Source organism: Paroedura picta, chromosome 5 (genome assembly GCF_049243985.1).
Source record: "Paroedura picta isolate Pp20150507F chromosome 5, Ppicta_v3.0, whole genome shotgun sequence".
Lineage (NCBI taxonomy): Eukaryota > Metazoa > Chordata > Lepidosauria > Squamata > Gekkonidae > Paroedura > Paroedura picta.
In genome coordinates this window covers 31,254,946-31,273,710 of record NC_135373.1, presented here as the reverse complement: position 1 = coordinate 31,273,710, position 18,765 = coordinate 31,254,946, and the positions used below count along the sequence as shown (strand labels likewise).

Genomic DNA, 18,765 nt, shown 5'->3' with positions numbered 1-18,765 from the left:
TGGCATCTGAAAATCACTTCACTCTCCTGTTATAAGGACAGATGGACTCCCATTCTAGCTGTATCTAAAGAAGTCAACAGTAACTCTCAAAAGCTCATACCCTGTCACAAATGTTAATCTTTACTGAAGTCTCGTTCCTACAGACAGACTAACACAGCTACCCGGCTTGATCTAAAGCTAGCAGAGTTGCCTTTCCACCACCAGAATGTACCTCTGACCATGTTAATATTGTTCGGTGGACTCAATAATCACCAGTAGATAATTTATTTAGACATTTGTGCCTGACATTTCTCAGGAAAGGCAAGCCAAAACACCATCTATTTCATCTTCACAACAACCCTGACAAAGAAGGCCAGGCGGAGAGAGGGAGATTGACCCAAGGTAACCCAAGAAGTTTCTGCGGCAGTTGTGGACTTTAATTTGAAGGAAGGAGTATACGTTCTGAATATGAGCGAATTGTGAGATGGGGTTTGAACAATTTCCATCTTCCTTTTTTAAGATCTAGGGAGAGCTGCTAGTTGAATTCTGCTTGAAACTAGCAAAGTTACCGGGCCGTGTAACTTGCATGTTCCTGATCTTCTCCCACGGAGCCTTATTTTTCTCTATGACGTGTTGGAGGGTTGAACATTTTCAGGAAATTCGAAAGGCAAGATGAACGGCTGAACAGGATGAATTAATTCTTCTGTCAATTATTTACCCCGATAGCAGTGGGTGTAGAAGTGTGCGTTGCTGGTTCTGTTCAGTTCCCTACGATGAAGTGGCTTGTGGTCGCAGCCATTCTTCTGGGATCCGCAGGTAAAGGGCTGTTTACGCAGGTGCAAGTGGATGGGTGGGCAGGGAGCTTTACTAGTCATGCTTTATGAGTCGAGCACACAATCTTGATGCCCGCTTTTTAAAAAGTGGCTGGTTTCCTAGAACGGCATCTAAAGATCAGCCACAGATCTTTATGAACGGGTAAGATGTGTGAGACAAGCAAGAGGTCATTTCTTATTTATTTATTTAATTAATTATTATATTTATATACCAGCCTCGCCGAGGGCTCAGGGTGGTTTACAGAAAACAGGAAAGGATACAATTAACCTATGGTAACAGGTAACAGTAAAAGCCATTTGTGGCGCAGAGTGGTAAGGCAGCAGACATGCCGTCTGAAAGCTCTGCCCATGAGGCTGGGAGTTTGATCCCAGCAGCCGGCTCAAGGTTGACTCAGCCTTCCATCCTTCCGAGGTCGGTAAAATGAGTATCCAGCTTCCTGGGGGGTAAATGGTAATGACTGGGGAAGGCGCTGGCAAACCACCCCGTATTGAGTCTGCCATGACAACGCTAGAGGGCATCACCCCAAGGGTCAGACATGACCTGGTGCTTGCACAGGGGATACCTTTACCTTTAACAGGTAACAGTAATAATATTATAACAATAATAACTTAACAAGATCATAATAATAACATTATAAAATAGAAATTGTGAGAGCCTCAGCTCAGTTCTCAATTCTTAGACAGGGAGAGGAAAAAGGACCAGGGAAATTAAAAATCTAGTTAATCAGCACCATCCTAAACTGAGTCGCAGTTCTCTAAACACCAAAGCCCATGGAAAACAGAAGGGGTTATATCTGCTTAGGGAAGCACTGTGTTTGGAACTAAGATTGATTTATGAAGCTTGGATTACTGCACAGGATTGGGGGAGTTATGTAAGTGTGCAGACTCTTTGAGCCAAGCAATGAGGAATTCTAACTATATATCCCAGAACCAATGGGTTGAAATTAATTCAAAATAATTTTTGGCTAAACATCCAGAAGAAGTTCCTGACAGAGTGTTCTTCAGTGGGACAGGCTTCCTTGGGAAGTGGTGGGTTCCCCTTCTTTAGAGGTTTTTAAGCAGAGGCTGGATAGTCATCTGACAGAAATTCTGATGTTATGAACTTAGGCAGATTGTGAGTGGGTGGGCAGGAAGGGATGTGCCAGTGCTTGTCTCTTGTGGCTCTTCCTTGCATACCCAGAGAATTGCTGATCACCACTGTGGGATGGTAAGCGAATTTCCTCCAGGCCAAGCTGAATTCTGGAGATTTTGGGTGGGGGGGATCACCTGGGCATGAAATTAGGGTCACTCTGGGTGCGCAGGTATTTGTGAGCCCCTGCATTGTGCAGGAGGTTGGACCAAGTGACCCTGGAAGCCCCTTCCAACTCTACGATTCTATTCCATGACTGCTGCATGGCCCTTGCTTCTGTAAACCCCTAGAAGAAAACGGAGCGAGTATAGATATAATAGTCTGTTAAATTGAATTGAATTTATTAAATGCAGCATAATATTATCCAGCCTCATGGATAATACAATAATACAGTACAGATTGAAGAATAACATATCAATGCAAAAGTTTACATTAATAATAATAATAATAATAATAATAATAATAATAATAATAATAATAATCCTGTTTGATCAAGTAAGACAGAGAGAGGTAGGTCACTACATTGGAAGAGCTTCATTTGTTTGCTTCCACATAGGACTGTCATAACCCAGCAGGCATTGCACAGAATTTACCTATATGCCCCAGAGTCTGCAGGTATTTCCCAACCCAGAGCTTGCAACTCTAGACACTCTGCTGAGGTCCCTCCCTTCCCCAAATCCCACCCTCCCCAGGCTCCATTCCCCAGATCTCCAGGTATTTGCCTGCCTGGACACTTGGATGGGTGACACAACGCCCCCCCCCCCAAAGTAAAGTAACCACCATAAAACTCTATGTTATGTGCTGCCAATTCACTTTCAACTTCTGCCAACCCTATGAATGAGTGACCTTCAACACCTCCTAGCGTTGACAGTCTCATTCCAGCCTTGCAAACTGGAGGCCAGGGCCCCCTTGACTGAGTTGATCCATCTCACTCTTTTCCTGCAGCCTTCAACTTTCCCTTGCTTTATTGTCTTTTCCAGTGAGTCTTGCCTTCTCAAGACATGATACTGGATTCTAAAAGCCTAGCCCAAAATTAGTATAGCTTTACAAGGGAACTGGAGCAGCTTAAAATGAACGTCTTGATGACTGAACACAAAGGAATGGTAGGAAACTGGAGTTCTAATTTTAGGCACAGGCCTGACAGCTGCTGGAAGCCTCTGCACACCTGGCCCAATGACCTCACGCAGACCACACTGTACCTAGAGGGAAAGCACAGCACAGCGTGTGAATCAGCCTTCAGGCAGCTTGTGGCTCCTCGTTCTCATAGAAGGCGTTTTGACGAGATAGGATGTCCGTTGCCTGTTGCTGAACCTTTTAACTCCCTCCTGGCCTCAGCCCAAGTATTGGCAAAGTCTTTTAGCTTGGGCTTGTGGCGCAGAGTGGTAAGGCAGCAGACATGCAGTCTGAAGCTCTGCCCATGAGGCTGGGAGTTTGATCCCTGCAGCCGGCTCAAGGTTGACTCAGCCTTCCATCCTTCCGAGGTCGGTAAAATGAGGACCCAGCTGCTTGCTGGGGGGGTAAAACAGTAATGACTGGGGAAGGCACTGGCAAACCACCCCATATTGAGTCTGCCATGAAAACGCTAGAGGGCGTCACCCCAAGGGTCAGATATGACTCGGTGCTTGCACAGGAGATACCTTTACCTTTAGTCTAGCAATCCCTGTTGTGACCACCCTCAAGGCAAAAGTACCAACACGGGGTGAAGATGCAGTTGCAGGAATGGGGCTATGTTTCCATGGCAGAGCATCCATTTGGCATTCAGGTCCTGGATTCAATTGTTGGCATCATCAGTTTAACAGGCAGTAGATAAAGCAAAGGAATTCTGCCTGAGTCCCTGGAGCAGGGTTTCTCAGCAGGGTTTTCCTGAAACCCTGGGGTTTCTTGACAGCCCTGGAGGGGTTTCTCAAATGGGTGGGAGTTAATTAAATTTTAATACATTTTTTATTTATTTTAAATAATGCCCCAGCCCTGTCCCCAGCCCAGTAGAGTAAGCGTGCGGGCTTTTTCTGGCATTGGTGGGGAGGGGAATTGAGCGTGTTGTCATATCCATTTGAAGTGTCTGGATGATGTCACTTCTGATGGCACGTTACTGCTGGGGGCGTGGCAGGGAGGTGTGGCCTGCTGACATCACTTCCGGGGTATCTTGAAGCATGAAGAACTGTTTCAGGGGTTTCTCGACAGTAAAAGGTTGAGAAAGGCTGCCCTGGAGAGACACGGCCAGTCTGAGTAGAGGACGCTGAACTTGACAGGCCAAGGTTCTGAATCAGCATGAGGCCGCTTCATGGGTTCACCTTCCTGTCAATCAAGTCAGGAACCCAGTTAGTACAGTCACCAACCTCCAGGTTGTGCCTGGAGATCTCCCAGTATTACAACTGTCTCCAGACAACACTGATCACTTCCCTTGGAAGAAATGACACCTTTGAAGGGAGGGATTCTATCTAAAGATAAAAGAGCTTTTTTTTTTAATACCCTGATTTTCATACCCTAAGGAGGCCCAAAGCAGCTCATAAACACCTTTCTCTCCCTCTCCCTATAACAGACAACACCCTATGTGGTAGGTGGAGCTGAGAGAGCTCTAAGAGAACTGACTAGTCCAAGGTGACCCACCTGCCTGCATGTGAAGGAGTAGGGGATCAAACCCAGTTCTCCCTGTTAGAATCCACCACTTTTTCCAGGCTTCACCACACTCCCACTGAGCTTCCTCCCCCAAATTATTTTTTTCTCAAGCACTGTGCTCTTCCCCCCCCCCCCCCCCGTCTCCAAGAATGTCCAAAGCCAGAGTTGGTAACCCTACCCCCAATGTCCAGACTGGATGGTGGGACCACCACGGAAACCCTACACAAGCATCTTTAACACTGCGCTCTTCTGTTTTTCACGTGTGAGCTTCAACTGTGGGTGGAGATCTGAAAAGTGCTTTACTTATTTAATTCATTTATACCCCACCTTTGTCCCCAATGGGTACCCAATGTAGCTTCCATCATTCTCCTCTCCTCCATTTTACCCTCACAATGAGGCTGGGAGAGTGTGACTGGCCCAAAGACAACTAGACAGCCTCTGTGGCTTTTGAACCCGATATTCAAAAGAGTCACACTCTTGCTCAGCCTATTGTGAGGATAAAATGGGAGACAGGAGAAAGATGTATAAACCACTTTGGGTCCCTGCTATGGCATAAATGAAATACATACATAAATAGGAAAGAAACATGGGGTGATGCTGTTTCAGAGCCGATAACAATGTGGATTTTTGTCCTTCAAAAATTTAAGTGGAAGGTTTTATTCAGCTGAATTTATTTTCTCTCTGGGGTCATCGTATACAATTAGGGTTGGCAGGGATTCTTGCCACTAATGTAGCTTGAAGCAGGTTTGTATGTCCAGGATTCATAGCTATGTCTGTGAGGGTTTATGGCAGAAACCAGCATCAATCCCTCCCACCCCACTTCACGGCTGCCAAGTATTTATGTCTGCCAAGAGACTGTTGTTTGGTCTTCCATAACATTAAAGTTAGATGGTTGTTTCTGCCTGTTCACACTGTTCCTGTTTCTTTTGAAATGCATCCTATAACCTCTTCCCACATGGTCTCAAAGTGTTCAAACGTTACCGGAACAGTGTGGGATGTGATCACACAGAACAAAAACTGTAGCACTGAACAAGCACAGGCCAATGTACTCATCTGGAGCAGGATTGAGGGTTCCATGTTCAGATGATAAGGCAATCAGTCTATCCATGTAGTGCATCTTTTAGGGTCTATCTCAGAAGTTAAGCAGGGCTCGTAGTGGGAAGGGAGACCACAGGGGAAGACAACAAAAAACCACCTCTGCTTCTCGGTTCTTATATGCCACTTTTGTTCGTTCTTATATGCCACTTTTCCCTACCCGAAGGAGTCTCAAAGCGGCTTACAGTCGCCGTCCCTTTCCTCTCCCCACAACAGACACCCTGTGAGGGAGGTGAGACTGAGAGAGCCCTGGTATTCCTGCTCAGTCAGAACAGCTTTATCAGTGCTGTGGCGAGCCCAAGGTCACCCAGCTGGCTGCATGTGGGGGAGCAGGGAATCAAACCCAGCTCCCCCGATTAGAAGTCTGCACTCCTAACCACTACACCAAGCTGGCTACTCTTGCTGGGGTGGCCCCTTGCTGGGATGGCCATAAGTCCATGGTATAGCCCGGTCTCCTCATATCTTGGAATCTGAATAGGGTTATAAGTCAACTGCAGCTTGACATCACTTTACACACACCATGGTATAACTGACATAGTATTTTCATTTCCCCTGAGACACTGTAAGGGGAAATGAGTGAAAAAGGTCCCTTGGGACCAAGCCATTACAAACTTTATAGATCAAAACTATCCTTTCCTCTTTAAGCAACTGGAACCCAGTAGAAATGCTGCAAGACTGGTATAATGTGCCAGAAGCTTAGTGGTAGACCTCACTGGATTACCAGGAGCTAATAACTTTTTCAGCATGGTGTAGTGGTTAAGAGCAATGGACTCTAACCTGGATAACCACTCTTGCTTGTTATGAAACCTGGCTCAGTGACCTTGGGCCAGTCACAGTTCTTTCAGAGTTCTCTCAGCCCGCATACCTCACAAGACGTCTTTTGTGGGTAGGAGAAGCAAAGGTGATGGTTAGCTGCTTTGAGAGAATCTTCGTAACAGCTGACCAACATCCTTCAGTGGTCTCCCAAGTAAACAAAAGCAAAGGGAAATTACACAAAGTCATTCCAATTGAAGATTCAAGAGTCCAGAAATCAGTCAGGCACAGTAGTCTAGACCAAGATATCATAGTCTTCGGGCCAGACTGTATCAGTTTATGGCTTACATTACATCCACACACCCCACAGCAGCCCTTGAGAGGTTTTATAGTTAAATACCAGCTGTTCAGACTTATTCCTGCAATGACTCATTGCTCTTAGCAGGTAGCTGACATCTAGCCATGAGGCAAGCACTTCTTTTAGCTGCAGCTCTGTTCGAAGTCTCTGACTCTGCCTCTCTAATGGTGTAGGTGATTCTGGAAGATGGGAAACAGGCAGTTGGCCTCCATGTTCTGGATCAGACCTTGGGGGGGGGTGTGTGGAAGTGACTCTGTACAAATTAACCATTTTTTTTTCAGATGCCCTTTTTATAAGGAACCTTGTGCCAAGACTATTGAGCCTCTGATTAGAGATATGAATGTTGAGGATAAAGATAATTGGATTAAAAAGTTTCATATTAAACACCCCCACCCTTCCAGGTTGCAAAGTACTGTGCAATTTTAATTAATATCAGGCAACTGTAAAGCTGCAGTACAGTTTTTATCACTTGGTTTATCTGTTCTATTTACCATGAACCATTAATTTTTATTCTACTACTTAATAGTATTTTATGATGGCTGGCAATTGCTGTAATAAAATTTGACTGACTCTGTACAAACTCTGGGTTGTAAGTCTTGGTATCTCTACATCCTCATGTCTGTCAACTTCTGCTTCCACTGGTCTAAATATGCTGGCCCCTTCCTCCTCTGAAGAGTCCTCAACATTGATCCCAACACTCTTTAAGGTAGAAAAAAAGTGCATTATAAAAAGAAATATTTCATAATCTACCTGTTTTGAGGACAAAATGGAGGATGAGAGAGCTATCGGGGTTGCCCTGGTTTCCAAGAAGAAAGGAAGGATTTGAATGGAACAGATAGACCTTTTTCCCAGAAACTACTGCATTTCAAAATATATCCACACAATTGTATCCCATTTTATTTCAGTCTGCCCTTACTGATTTCTTTAAAAACATGATCCATGCTACATGAAAGTATCCCACTCAGCTTTTAAGGGGCACGGCCATTGTGAGTTGAATATATAAGGTTGCCATGGGTTAGAACAGTTATGTCAGTAGCACCCTAGTGTCCAAAGAATGACCATAATACTAGAAAGATTCCATGCAGATAAGAAAATGTATGTTTCAGAATATTCTGAAACTATATGAGACAGAATTATGTACAAGGAGGGTCAGCCCTACTTAGTGGTTGGAGAGGAGTCCACCATGAATTCTAGGGTTGTTATGCAGAGAAAGGCAATGGCAAACCACTTCTGTTAGCCTTGAAAACCCCATGGGTTCACCATAAGTTGCCTGAGACTTGAAAGCACTTTACCCATAAACTGGAAGAAGTTCCACCAGCATGGAGTCTTCCTCTAATGTTAGCAGTACTTCAGTTGACAAATAAACAATTTAAATTGGTGGAAGGCTCCTTAAACTGGAGGAAGACTTCATACTTTGTTTAGTAGAGTGGGTAGGATACAGACCATTGGCTGGTTGATAAACAGCTGTTTGCTTTGACTCAATGGCGCAGCATTTGCTTTGCATGCAGAATATCGAGTCTCAATCCCCAAGCATCCCCAGTTCAAAAGATCAACTAGCACTTGATGGGGAGGAACCCCATTTGAGACCCTTTAAAGCTGCTGCCAATCAGAGTGAGACCATACTGACCCTGATGGACCAAGGCAGCTCCATGTATGTTCCCAAAACCCAACTGCAGAAGAAGGGTCTCGACAGGAGAAGAAAAGATGGTCTGAATGCAGAAGGTCCCAGGTTAATTTCCTCTTACAAGAATCGTGAAAGGCATAGGAACATAAGAAGAGCTCTGCTGGATCACACCCATGATACATCTAGTCCAGCATCCTGCCTTCCACGGTGGCCAACCAGTTCCTCTGGAGGACCAACAAGAGGGTATAGAGGCTGAGACCTTCTCCTGAGGTTGCCTTCTGGCATTGAGATTCAGAAGATTAGTATCCCTGCATGTGGAGAATTGAGTAAATCCTGAGATCTTTGTATGTTTGCTCCTTATCTAGGGAGTTTCCCTTGCATCCTGAATAAGAGTGACATAGCAAGGATACCAAACACTGAAGCTTTCCCTTCCTGCTACATGTAATAACGGCTATTGTTTGTCTCGCAGTGTCAGCTCAGAAGCGCATCATTGGGGGAGCTGAGTGTCGTCCTCACTCTCAACCTTGGCAAGTCTTCCTCTACGACAGCTTTCAGAACTACTGCGGAGGGGTCTTGATCGATAAGTATTGGGTGGTAACTGCTGGACACTGCCACGCATGGCAAGCCTCTGGGCCTGTGGGGAGGAATGGAGAAGGACTCCAAAGGTAATCTAGGATCAGTCAAGCAGGGAATTGAAGAAAAGGCTGGATTCAGGATTACGAGACAAATAACTTTGCAGCCTGCTCCCACTGTAGATATGGTTGCCAGTCTCCAGGTGGTGCTGAAGACGTCGATCCGAAGAAGGTGCAAACCAAAAGGAGGATCGGATGCGGCTATTCAATATATAAAATTTAATAAAGTTGTGTCCAAATAATTTTTTTTTGTACAAAGGTCTATTCACTTGTATATCTTGCACGATAATCACATAGGTTATGCACCAAACGGGCACCTAGATTTCATACCATGTATTCAGACAAAGTCCTTTTTCAGTGGTGCGCCTGTATTTTAACAACAAGACATACGTGTCAAATTCTCAAAATGTCACAAAATTATAAGCAAATCCATACCTTTCCAGTTTGAGTAATGCTGTAATAGTATCTCCTGTGGCAATCAAAACCTACAAATATAAAAATAATAATAATCCACCAAATTATATCATATCACCTAGGCAAAAAATGCTCAAAAAATTCAAAAGGATTTTTAAAAGAAAAGACTCACCGTATCATATCACACTGGCAACAAGCTCAAATTTTCCGGCACAGCCACCTCACTATTCTAATGAAGGCTCCCAAAAACATACTAAAATGCTGTCACTTAAACCCTCCAAGCACTAAGGTCACTAACGAGCAGGTGCAGGTAATTAATCCAAGTTGGCAAATGTCAAAAATAACAAGAGAGATCCCAGGATGTATTCAAACTCCCGGGGCTGGTGGTGTTCATAGGAAAAATTTAAAAGCATTCATGTTGAAGAAGATACTGCTGTAAATCCATTCCTTGGAAAGAGTGAGGCTTTAATTTTTCCAATCCAAAGAAAGTCAGTTCATCTTTTTAATGATTATGATCCAACCAGGGAATCACCAACCGTGCTTGCCTGATGCCATTCTTGATGCGGGATTTATGTTCGAGAACTCATGTTTTCCCACATATAAAAGATTACATGGGCACAATATAGCATATATTACGTTTTTTGTTGTATGCATTATGAACTCATTAATCTTAACCCGTATGTTTATAATCCCTAATTTCCAACATCCATTTCCATGCAATGCAGTTCCCACAATTGCAATTGCCCTTTGGTAAATCTCTCATCCATTTCATTTTTTTGTATCATGAGTACCCTACTTTATTTACGGATCATGATAAATTTAAAGGCTGTTGGGCAGCCATTCCTTCCAAATGTTCTATTGATCTGTTGTTATTAATCATTGAACAATCATCAAGTGAAATTAAGAGAATCGAGGGGGAAATAGATGAAATTAAAGGGGCATTACTGAATAAAGTGTCCCAGGACTTCTTTGACAAAAAGATTAATGATACAGATACAGATATAAAAACAATTACAGAGTCACTTAAATAATGTAAGAATAGGAAGTTTAATATGGATGCACAAGACTACGTTTACCCATGGTTGAAATCCCAAAACCCACAATTCAAGTCTAAATCAATGACGTAGGATCCAAATACTTTTAGTATTTATTTAGGTAAAGGTAAAGGTATCCCCTGTGCAAGCACTGGGTCATGTCTGACCCTTGGGGTGACGCCCTCTAGTGTTTTCATGGCAGACTCAATATGGGGTGGTTTGCCAGTGCCAGTTTGCCAGTCATTACCGTTTACCCCCCAGCAAGCTGGGTACTCGTTTTACCGACCTCGGAAGGATGGAAGGCTGAGTCAACCTTGAGCCGGCTGCTGGGATTGAACTCCCAGCCTCATGGGCAGAGCTTCAGACTGCATGTCTGCTGCCTTACCACCCTGCACCACAAGAGGCTCAAGAGTATTTATTTATTTTATATACAAGAGTATTTATTTTATTAATTTATTCCATTGGTCACCTGCCACTCTCAGCAAGCCGGGTCATGGTGGGTTACACCATGGCCCAGATACAACAAAGCTCCAATTAAAACCCCATTAAAATAATCCCATACAATTTTACAGAAACATACAACATGGCAGTAAAAAAGTAAGCTAAAAGCCCGCCTTATAACAAAATGACTGCCAGCTGGGGCGGTGAGGGAGTACAACAACTGGGCACGCCAATGATGGTACCAGTGTAGTGGCGTGCCTTCCCAAGGGGAGGGGGCCCAAAGATATGGATTCTTTGAGCTCAATGGGTGAGCTCAATGTACTTATCTAAGACCTAGCAGACAAGCAAGACATCCCGATCGATATCAGCAGGATTTTCCAAGGAGGTGGAGAGTCAACAGGGCGAGGTAGTGTTTAATGTATCTAATAGAGCAGGGGTAGTCAACCTGTGGTCCTCCAGATGTCCATGGACTACAATTCCCATGAGCCCCTGCCAGCACTCCCTGCTTTGGAAACTAGAGCATTAAGCAAAGCTTTAAGTTTTGTTCCAACATATAAATACAGTCCATTTAAAACTGGGATGGTTGCTGTTATTATATTTGTAGGTTTTCATTACCACAGGAGATACTATTATAGCATTAATCCAGTTGGAAAGGTATGGTTTTCTTGTCATTTTGTAACATTTTGAGATTTTGACACACATGTACTGTCTTTACAATACAGGAGCACCACTGAAAATGGAGTCTGTCCGAAAACGAAACCTAGGTACATAAACTAAGTGATTATTGTGCAAGTTATACAATTGAACAGACCTTTGTAAAAAGAAAAATTCCCTTTGGACACAACTTTATTAAATTTTCTTCCTTTTGGCTTGCAGTCTTCCGGTGGTGCCTGGAAATCTGCTGAAATTCCAGCTGGGCTCAAGGGGACAGAGATCAGTTCCCCAGGAGAAAATGGTTGCTTTGGAAGGCCGTCTGTCTGCATAATGCCCCTCCCCCCCAAAAAAACTCCACCCTCTTCAGGTTCCATCCATATATCCAAAATCCCCAGAAATTTCCCAACTCGGGGCTGGCGAACCTTCCTGTTGGGCAGAGAAGGAGAAAGTGGGCTTGCAAGTTGCAACCACCTTGCATAGGTCACCCTCTAGAGCAGGGGTAGTCAAACTGCGGCCCTCCAGATGTCCATGGACTACAATTCCCAGGAGCCCCTGCCAGCTTTCGCTCCTGGGAATTGTAGTCCATGGACATCTGGAGGGCCGCAGTTTGACTACCCCTGCTCTAGAGACACGAGCATCTCCTGTGGCTAAAGTTGCCAACCTCTAGGCAGGGACTGGAGAACCCCCAGATTTACAACTGATCTCCAGACTAAATAAATGGCTTATTATTTATTGAAATCCTTCCCATCACCCTTTCTCCTGGAGAAAAGAGCTGCTTTGGAAAACAGACTGCATGGCATTATACTCTACTGGGTTTCCTCTCCTACCTAACTCTCACTCCACTAGGCTCCACCCACAAATCTCCAGGTATTTCTGAACCCAGAGTTGGGTCAGGTTCAAGGTATTGGTATTAACCTTTAAGGCCATGCATGGCCTGGGTCATGCCTACCTGCGGGGTATGAATTTACTGGTTGTCCCAGGCCCCCAGGACGTATGCCTGGCCTCGACCAGGGCCAGGGCCTTTTCGGTCCTGGCCTCAACCTGGTGGAATGAGTTCCCAGAAGAGCTAAGGGCCCTGCCAGAGTTACCAGCTTTCCGCAGGGCCTGCAAGACAGAGCTCTTCCGCCTGCCCCTGTTGAGGCCGGGGGAGGGGTTTTCCAACTGGTTCCCAAATTCATCTCGGCCCCGGCTCTCATGACATTAGATTAGATCGAGTGCCCCACCCTGAACAAGGAGGGGTTACGAGAGATTATGGTCGACATTCTGATTGTTATTTTAATGGGGATTTTATTGGGATTTTATTGTTTTAGAATTTTATGTGTAAACCGCCACGAGGCTACGGCAAGTGGCGGTCTAGAAATTGAATAAACAAACAAACAAACAAACTCTTACCAAGGCTGCCATGGCAGATTAGCCAGGGTTGCTAAATTCCTGGATATTTGGGAGCGGAGCCTGGGGAAGGAACTCAATGGAGAACCATGTCATAGTCCACCCTCCTAAGCTGACTTTATCTCTGTAGTTTGACGATCAGTTGTAATAGCTTGGTGTCTCCAGGCCTCACCTGGAGGTTGCACACATTTCAGAGGGACCTCTCTGGATAGATAACAGCAACAAAAAACAGTTTTGGGAGTACAAACACAGGCGCAGTACTCAGAGGTATAATAGATAACCGGAAACATGAACACCATCATAATCAAGTCTACTAAAATAAAGTCCCATGCAAAGCAAAGAATAGTGGACATACAGAACAAACGCTCACTTAACAGTTGACGATGGTCCCGTATAGGGAATCAATGTAGACAAGGAGCAATGTGAAGACAAATCAATGTAGGCAAATGCACTGAAGCACTTTAACAAACTTTGTTTGTTTATTGATATCTGTGGCTCTGCATTATAAAGTATAACACTGAAGCGCTGCATCACATCTATGTTTGGCTCTACGGCTTGACAGACATCCCAGGTAATTCGGTCTGCTTTGAATCTCTTTTTCAGTTAGTCACAGGAGACCCCAAAAGACATGCTCATGTTAAATGCAAAGAAAATCTTTATCCTTATCCATAGTGCTCTATAATATTTGTGAAACTCCCTGGAGGTGGAGCATGTCCGTACCCCCAGACAGTGTCCGGACTCAAATCCGGCCCAATCAGGGTGCAGGCAGCAAAATTAAATCCCCTAAATCTAAACTTGGATTTGGATGAGCGAGAAACCACAGCAAGATAGGTTTGCCACGCCCTTCTTTGCCACCAGCAGGGGATAGGGGAGCAGGTTGTCAGACTGGGAAGCTCATGGAAATTTGGGGATGGAACTTGGGGAGGACTGGAACCTCAGTGGGGTACAATGCCATGGAGTCCACCCTCCCAAGCAGCCATTTTCTCCAGGGGAACTGATCTCTTTAGTCTGGAGATAAACTGTAATTCCAGGGGTTCCCCAGGTCCCACCTGGAGGCTGGCATCCCTACTGCCAACCGGTCCACAAGAACATTCAAAATGTGATTCCCTTACCTGAAGTTTTTGCAAGTTATCAAGTTTAACCTTTGAACAGGTCTGAATTTTGCCTCCTAGATCTATCACGGTTTTTCTTGGCGCTCACAGTCTGTGGAAGAAAGGAGGGGCCCAGATTACCCAAGCCATCGAGGCCATCCGCCATGCTGCTTACGACCCCGTGTACCTGAGCAATGACATCATGCTTCTGCGCCTGGACCCCCCCGCCATCCTGGGGGGTAGAGTCAAGCCCATTCAGATGGCGCGACAGTGTGTGCCTGTCTGGACAAAATGTGTGGTCTCAGGCTGGGGCACTACAACTTTTCCTGAAGGTAAGCGGTTACCTCTAGTAAGTCCAGAGGTTCCAAGTTCCCATCTAGGGACATGAAGTAGGAACAAAGAAATGGAGGCCACAAAGCAAACTCCTCCTTCTCCACTTCGGCAACTGATATCCAAACCCCAACATAGCTGAGAAGACCAAGTCTTTCCCCCCTTTTTTTTTGCCATGTCACAGCTGACCTATGGTGATCCTGTGGGGGTTTCAAGGCAAGAGACATTCAATGGTTTGTCATTGCCTGCCTCTACATAGCAACCCTGAAGTTAATTTTTTTTGGGGGGGGGGTGTCTCCCATCCGAATACTAACTTGGGCCCACCCTGTTTAGCATCTGATGGGAAGAGCTCAGGCTTAACCAGGTCAGGGCAAAGTCTGAAGTAACTGCAGAGGCTCAAAAATGCTAATTTCCTTTTTTTGATGCCAAAAGAAACCCACTTTAGGTCTCCTGGGTTGTAGCTCTCTGCCTTCACTTGCTCACCTCTCCTTGGTTTGAGTGTCGTCTGGAAGGGTAACTGGGAAGCAACAGTGTGTTGTTGTTGTTATTATTATTTATTTCCCACCACTCCTGGAACCATGAGCCTCTTGTGGCGCAGAGTGTTAAGGCAGCAGACATGCAGTCTGAAGCTCTGCCCATGAGGCTGGGAGTTCAATCCCAGCAGCCGGCTCAAGGTTGACTCAGCCTTCCATACTTCCGAGGTCGGTAAAATGAGTACCCAGCTTGCTGGGGGGTAAACTGGGGAAGGCACTGGCAAACCACCTCATATTGAGTCTGCCATGAAAACACTAGAGGGCATCAGCCCAAGGGTCAGATATGACCCGGTGCTTGCACAGGGGATACCTTTACCTTTACTTTACTCCTGGAACCAGTTCATGGCGGGGTACATAAGTCCATCATAAAACCCCCGTAAAACCCCATTAAAATACAATAAGATAGGATTAAATAATAGCAACGGACTCTAATCTGGAGAACTGGACCTGATTCCCCACTCCTCCATGTGAACCTTGCTGGGTGACCTTGGGCCAACTTCTCTCAAGGCTCTCCAGCTCCACCTTCCTCAGAAGGTGCCTGTTGTGGGGAGGGGAAGGTGACTGTAAGCCACTGGGAGACTACTTCAAGTGGAGAAAAGCGGGGTATAAGAACCCACTCTTCTTTTTCTTCTGCATATCAGAACCTCTTAGGAATGGTCCTAGCTTAGTGGCTCATAGCTCACACAGCCCCTAACATTGCCTGTGAAAAGGAATTCCAAGTGCTAGGCCAGGGAACACGTCAGTTTGAGATCTAAGAGAGCCATCACAAAGAAAAAGGGCCATGTTTAGTTCGATAATATATCCCTTGCCTTCCTCCCCAGTGAGGACCCCCAGCCAACTTACAATATTCCCCCCCCCCCACACACACACCTACCTAAAAAGCTGCCTTAGTGAACCACTGGTCCCTCAAAGGGAGTATTGTCTACTCATACTAGAAGTAGCTCTCCAGGCTCTCAGATAGAGGTTTTTCACACCTACCTCATCCAGGGTTTCTCAGCCAGGTCCCTGGAAGAGTTTCCCAGAACGGGTGGGAGTTTATTTTTAATATATTTCTTTTAATTTGTTAAATTTATCAGGGAATAGGGCCATATATGATGATGGTAACCTGCCCCCTGGAGGAGGTGGAAAGGGGTGTGTCCTCAGCTATGCTTCCCAACCATATTCTGCATTATTGTGCCACTTCTGGGGTTTCTCAAAGCTTGAAGAATGTTTCAAGGGTTTCTCAACAGTAAACAAGTTAAGAAAGGCTGAATCCTTTCACCAAGAGTCAGCTTGGTGTAGTTGTTAGGAGTGGCGGCTTCTAATCTGGTGAGCCTAGTTTGATTCCACGCTCCCCCACATGCAGCCAGCAGGGTGACCTTGGGCTCCCCACAGCACTGATAAAGCTGTTCTGACCGAGCAGTAATATCAGGGCTCTCTCAGCCTCACCCACCCCACAGGGTGTCTCTTGTGAGGAGAGGAAAGGGAAGGTGATTGTAAGTTGCTTTGAGACTCCTCTGGGTAGAGAAAAGCGGCATATAAGAACCAACTCTTCTTCATTAACTGGAGATGCCAGGGATTGAAACTGGGACTTTCTGCATGCCAAGCAGATGCTCTACCACTGAGCTACTGAGCTATTGTCTCTCCCCCTCCTTCAAACCCCTCTACCATACTGGCTCTATTACTACTACTACTACTACTACTACTACTACTACTACTACTACTACTACCACCACCACCACCACTATTACTTCAATGTATTAGTACACTGGGTGAGCTAATAAATGATTCAAGCTGGTACAACAAATGATTGACTCAAGCAGCTTCATCAATTTTCTTTTTATTTCCATTTGGCGGACGGAGGAATAATATCTAGAGTCTGTGATGAGGAAAGGCCCACTTAGATAAGCCACAACACGCCCCATCAACTGACTCACCCAAAGCTTCATCTTGCAGTAAACTCCGCTAGAAACTTGCAGTGTGTCGAAGTGACGGTTCTGCCCAAAAAAGTATGTCGGCATGTCTACGGGCCCAGCTTCATAAAGAGTCAGATTTGTGCAGGAGCCATCGAAGGAGGGAGAGATGCCTGCAAGGTAAGCCGGCAAAGGAAGGGTCCCATCCCAGGACCGTTTCTGATCCAGGTCCTATTTCAGGTGATCCCTTTGCTTGGAAAGATCAGAGGTCATTGGGCACTAAAAAGAGTCTTTCCAAACTGGAGATTCCCATCCATTTAAAAAAATGTGCTTTCCATGGCAAATAGTGCGTAAGTTTTGTCTCCATCATCAAATTGAGATGGGTAGTGCCAAGAGGCAGGGCATTTTCAGTGGTGGCACCTTGCCTTTGGGATACCCTTTCCTTCAAGGCTCACCTGGGCCAGCCAAACCATATAGTTCTCCCTGGGCTTAAAAAAAATCTTTTTTAGCTATTTCACACTCTCTTTCTGGCCCAAGGACTTAAGATCTCCGTTGGCTGATGGGTCTTTTCTGTTTTTAATGCCATAACTTGTTTTTAACATGTGTGAATTTTCGCTATTAATACCCCTTGTTTATACTTGTGAGATACCACTAGCGGTGTTTTGAGTGGCTATATACAAATCCCCTGAACTAAAAATTTCAAAAAATGAAACAAGGAAGCAGCCAAGTGCCTGAACCCTCCAAAATACTGATCAAGAACTCATAAAAATGTAAGAGCCCTGATGTATCAGACCAGTGATTCATCTATTCCAGCATCCTGTATCACGGAGCAGCCAACAAGTTCTTCTGGAGGACCAACAAGATGGCACAGAGACCAAGGCCTTCCCCTGACTCAGCAGCTTAGTGCCTCTGAATGTGGTGGTACCCTTTAGCCACTGGCTAGTAGCCATTGAAAGACTTCTCCACCACAAATCTATCTCATCCCCCTTTTAATGCTGCTTATTCCCGTGGGCATCACAACATCCTCTGGCCATGAATTCCACCTTTCAATCACTCTCTGTATAAAGCGGTATTTCCTTCAGTCCATCCTGAGCTCAGACCCATTCTTGGTGCTACCATCTGAATCGAGTTCCGTGTTGCTCTAGGGCCATTTTCCCAAGCCACCTTCTGACCGCTTTGCACTGTTGTGTCTTACAGGGTGATTCTGGGGGTGCCATGGTCTGCAATGGGGTCCTTCATGGCTTGGTGTCATGGGGAGACGGGCACTGCGCAGCTAGGAATAAACCTGGCATCTACACTGAAATCTGCAAATTCAAGAGTTGGATCATAAAGAACATGATTGACTGACAGTGTTTGTCCCCAATAAATTTTTGGAGCAATTGTAGTCTGGCCTCGATTTATAGTTCATTCTCTGCCCCCCCCCCCCAGTTTTCTCACATTTAGCAATCAGAGCATACCCCTCCCCAGTGATCCCAGTGGAATATGCTTGCTTGGCAGTGGCAGAACTCAAACGAAAAGGCTTGAAGCTAATGAAGATTGTTTCCAGGTACATTAGTCCAAAGCCATGATCGCAACCGAGGCGACAGCTTTTATTTTTTGCTGTCAGGCTGCAGCTGACCTCTGGTGGCCCTGTAGGTTTTTCAAGGCAAAAGACAGACAAAGGGGGTTTGCCACTGCCTCCCTTTGCACAGCAACCCCGGACTTCCTTGGGGGAGGGGGTCTCCCATCCATGTACTGACCAGGGCACACCTTGTTTAGCTTCTGAGATCTGACGAGATCAGGTTAGCCTGAGCTATCCAGGGAAGGGATTAGACTGAAGTGCCTAAGATCAGAAATGCTGGATTCCCCTTTTTAATGCTAAAAGCTGAGATCAGGCTAGTCTGAGCTATTCAGGTTAGGACCATGTGCAGCTTCCAAGATCTTGTAAGATCAGTCTAGCCTAGACAATCATTAGGATTCATGGAAATC

General features: G+C 45.3%; 1 protein-coding gene across 1 annotated transcript; it reads left to right on the top strand.

Annotated features, from left to right (window-relative positions):
- Nucleotides 1–663: 663 nt before the first annotated feature.
- LOC143837364 (kallikrein-7-like) lies at nucleotides 664–18,181 on the top strand. The gene is made up of 5 exons (XM_077337087.1): nucleotides 664–795; nucleotides 8,857–9,052; nucleotides 14,124–14,374; nucleotides 16,841–16,977; nucleotides 17,995–18,181. The coding sequence occupies exons 1-5, from the start codon at nucleotides 753–755 to the stop codon at nucleotides 18,142–18,144; spliced, it is 777 nt and encodes a 258-aa protein (XP_077193202.1). The 5' UTR covers nucleotides 664–752; the 3' UTR covers nucleotides 18,145–18,181.
- Nucleotides 18,182–18,765: the final 584 nt, after the last annotated feature.

Coding starts and splice junctions, on each gene's coding strand:
- LOC143837364 (XM_077337087.1), top strand. CDS start 753: ATGAAGTGGCTTGTGGTCGCAGCCATTCTTCTGGGATCCGCAG. Junction 796..8,856: donor CATTCTTCTGGGATCCGCAG/GTAAAGGGCTGT, acceptor TTTGTCTCGCAG/TGTCAGCTCAGAAGCGCATC. Junction 9,053..14,123: donor AATGGAGAAGGACTCCAAAG/GTAATCTAGGAT, acceptor TTTGCCTCCTAG/ATCTATCACGGTTTTTCTTG.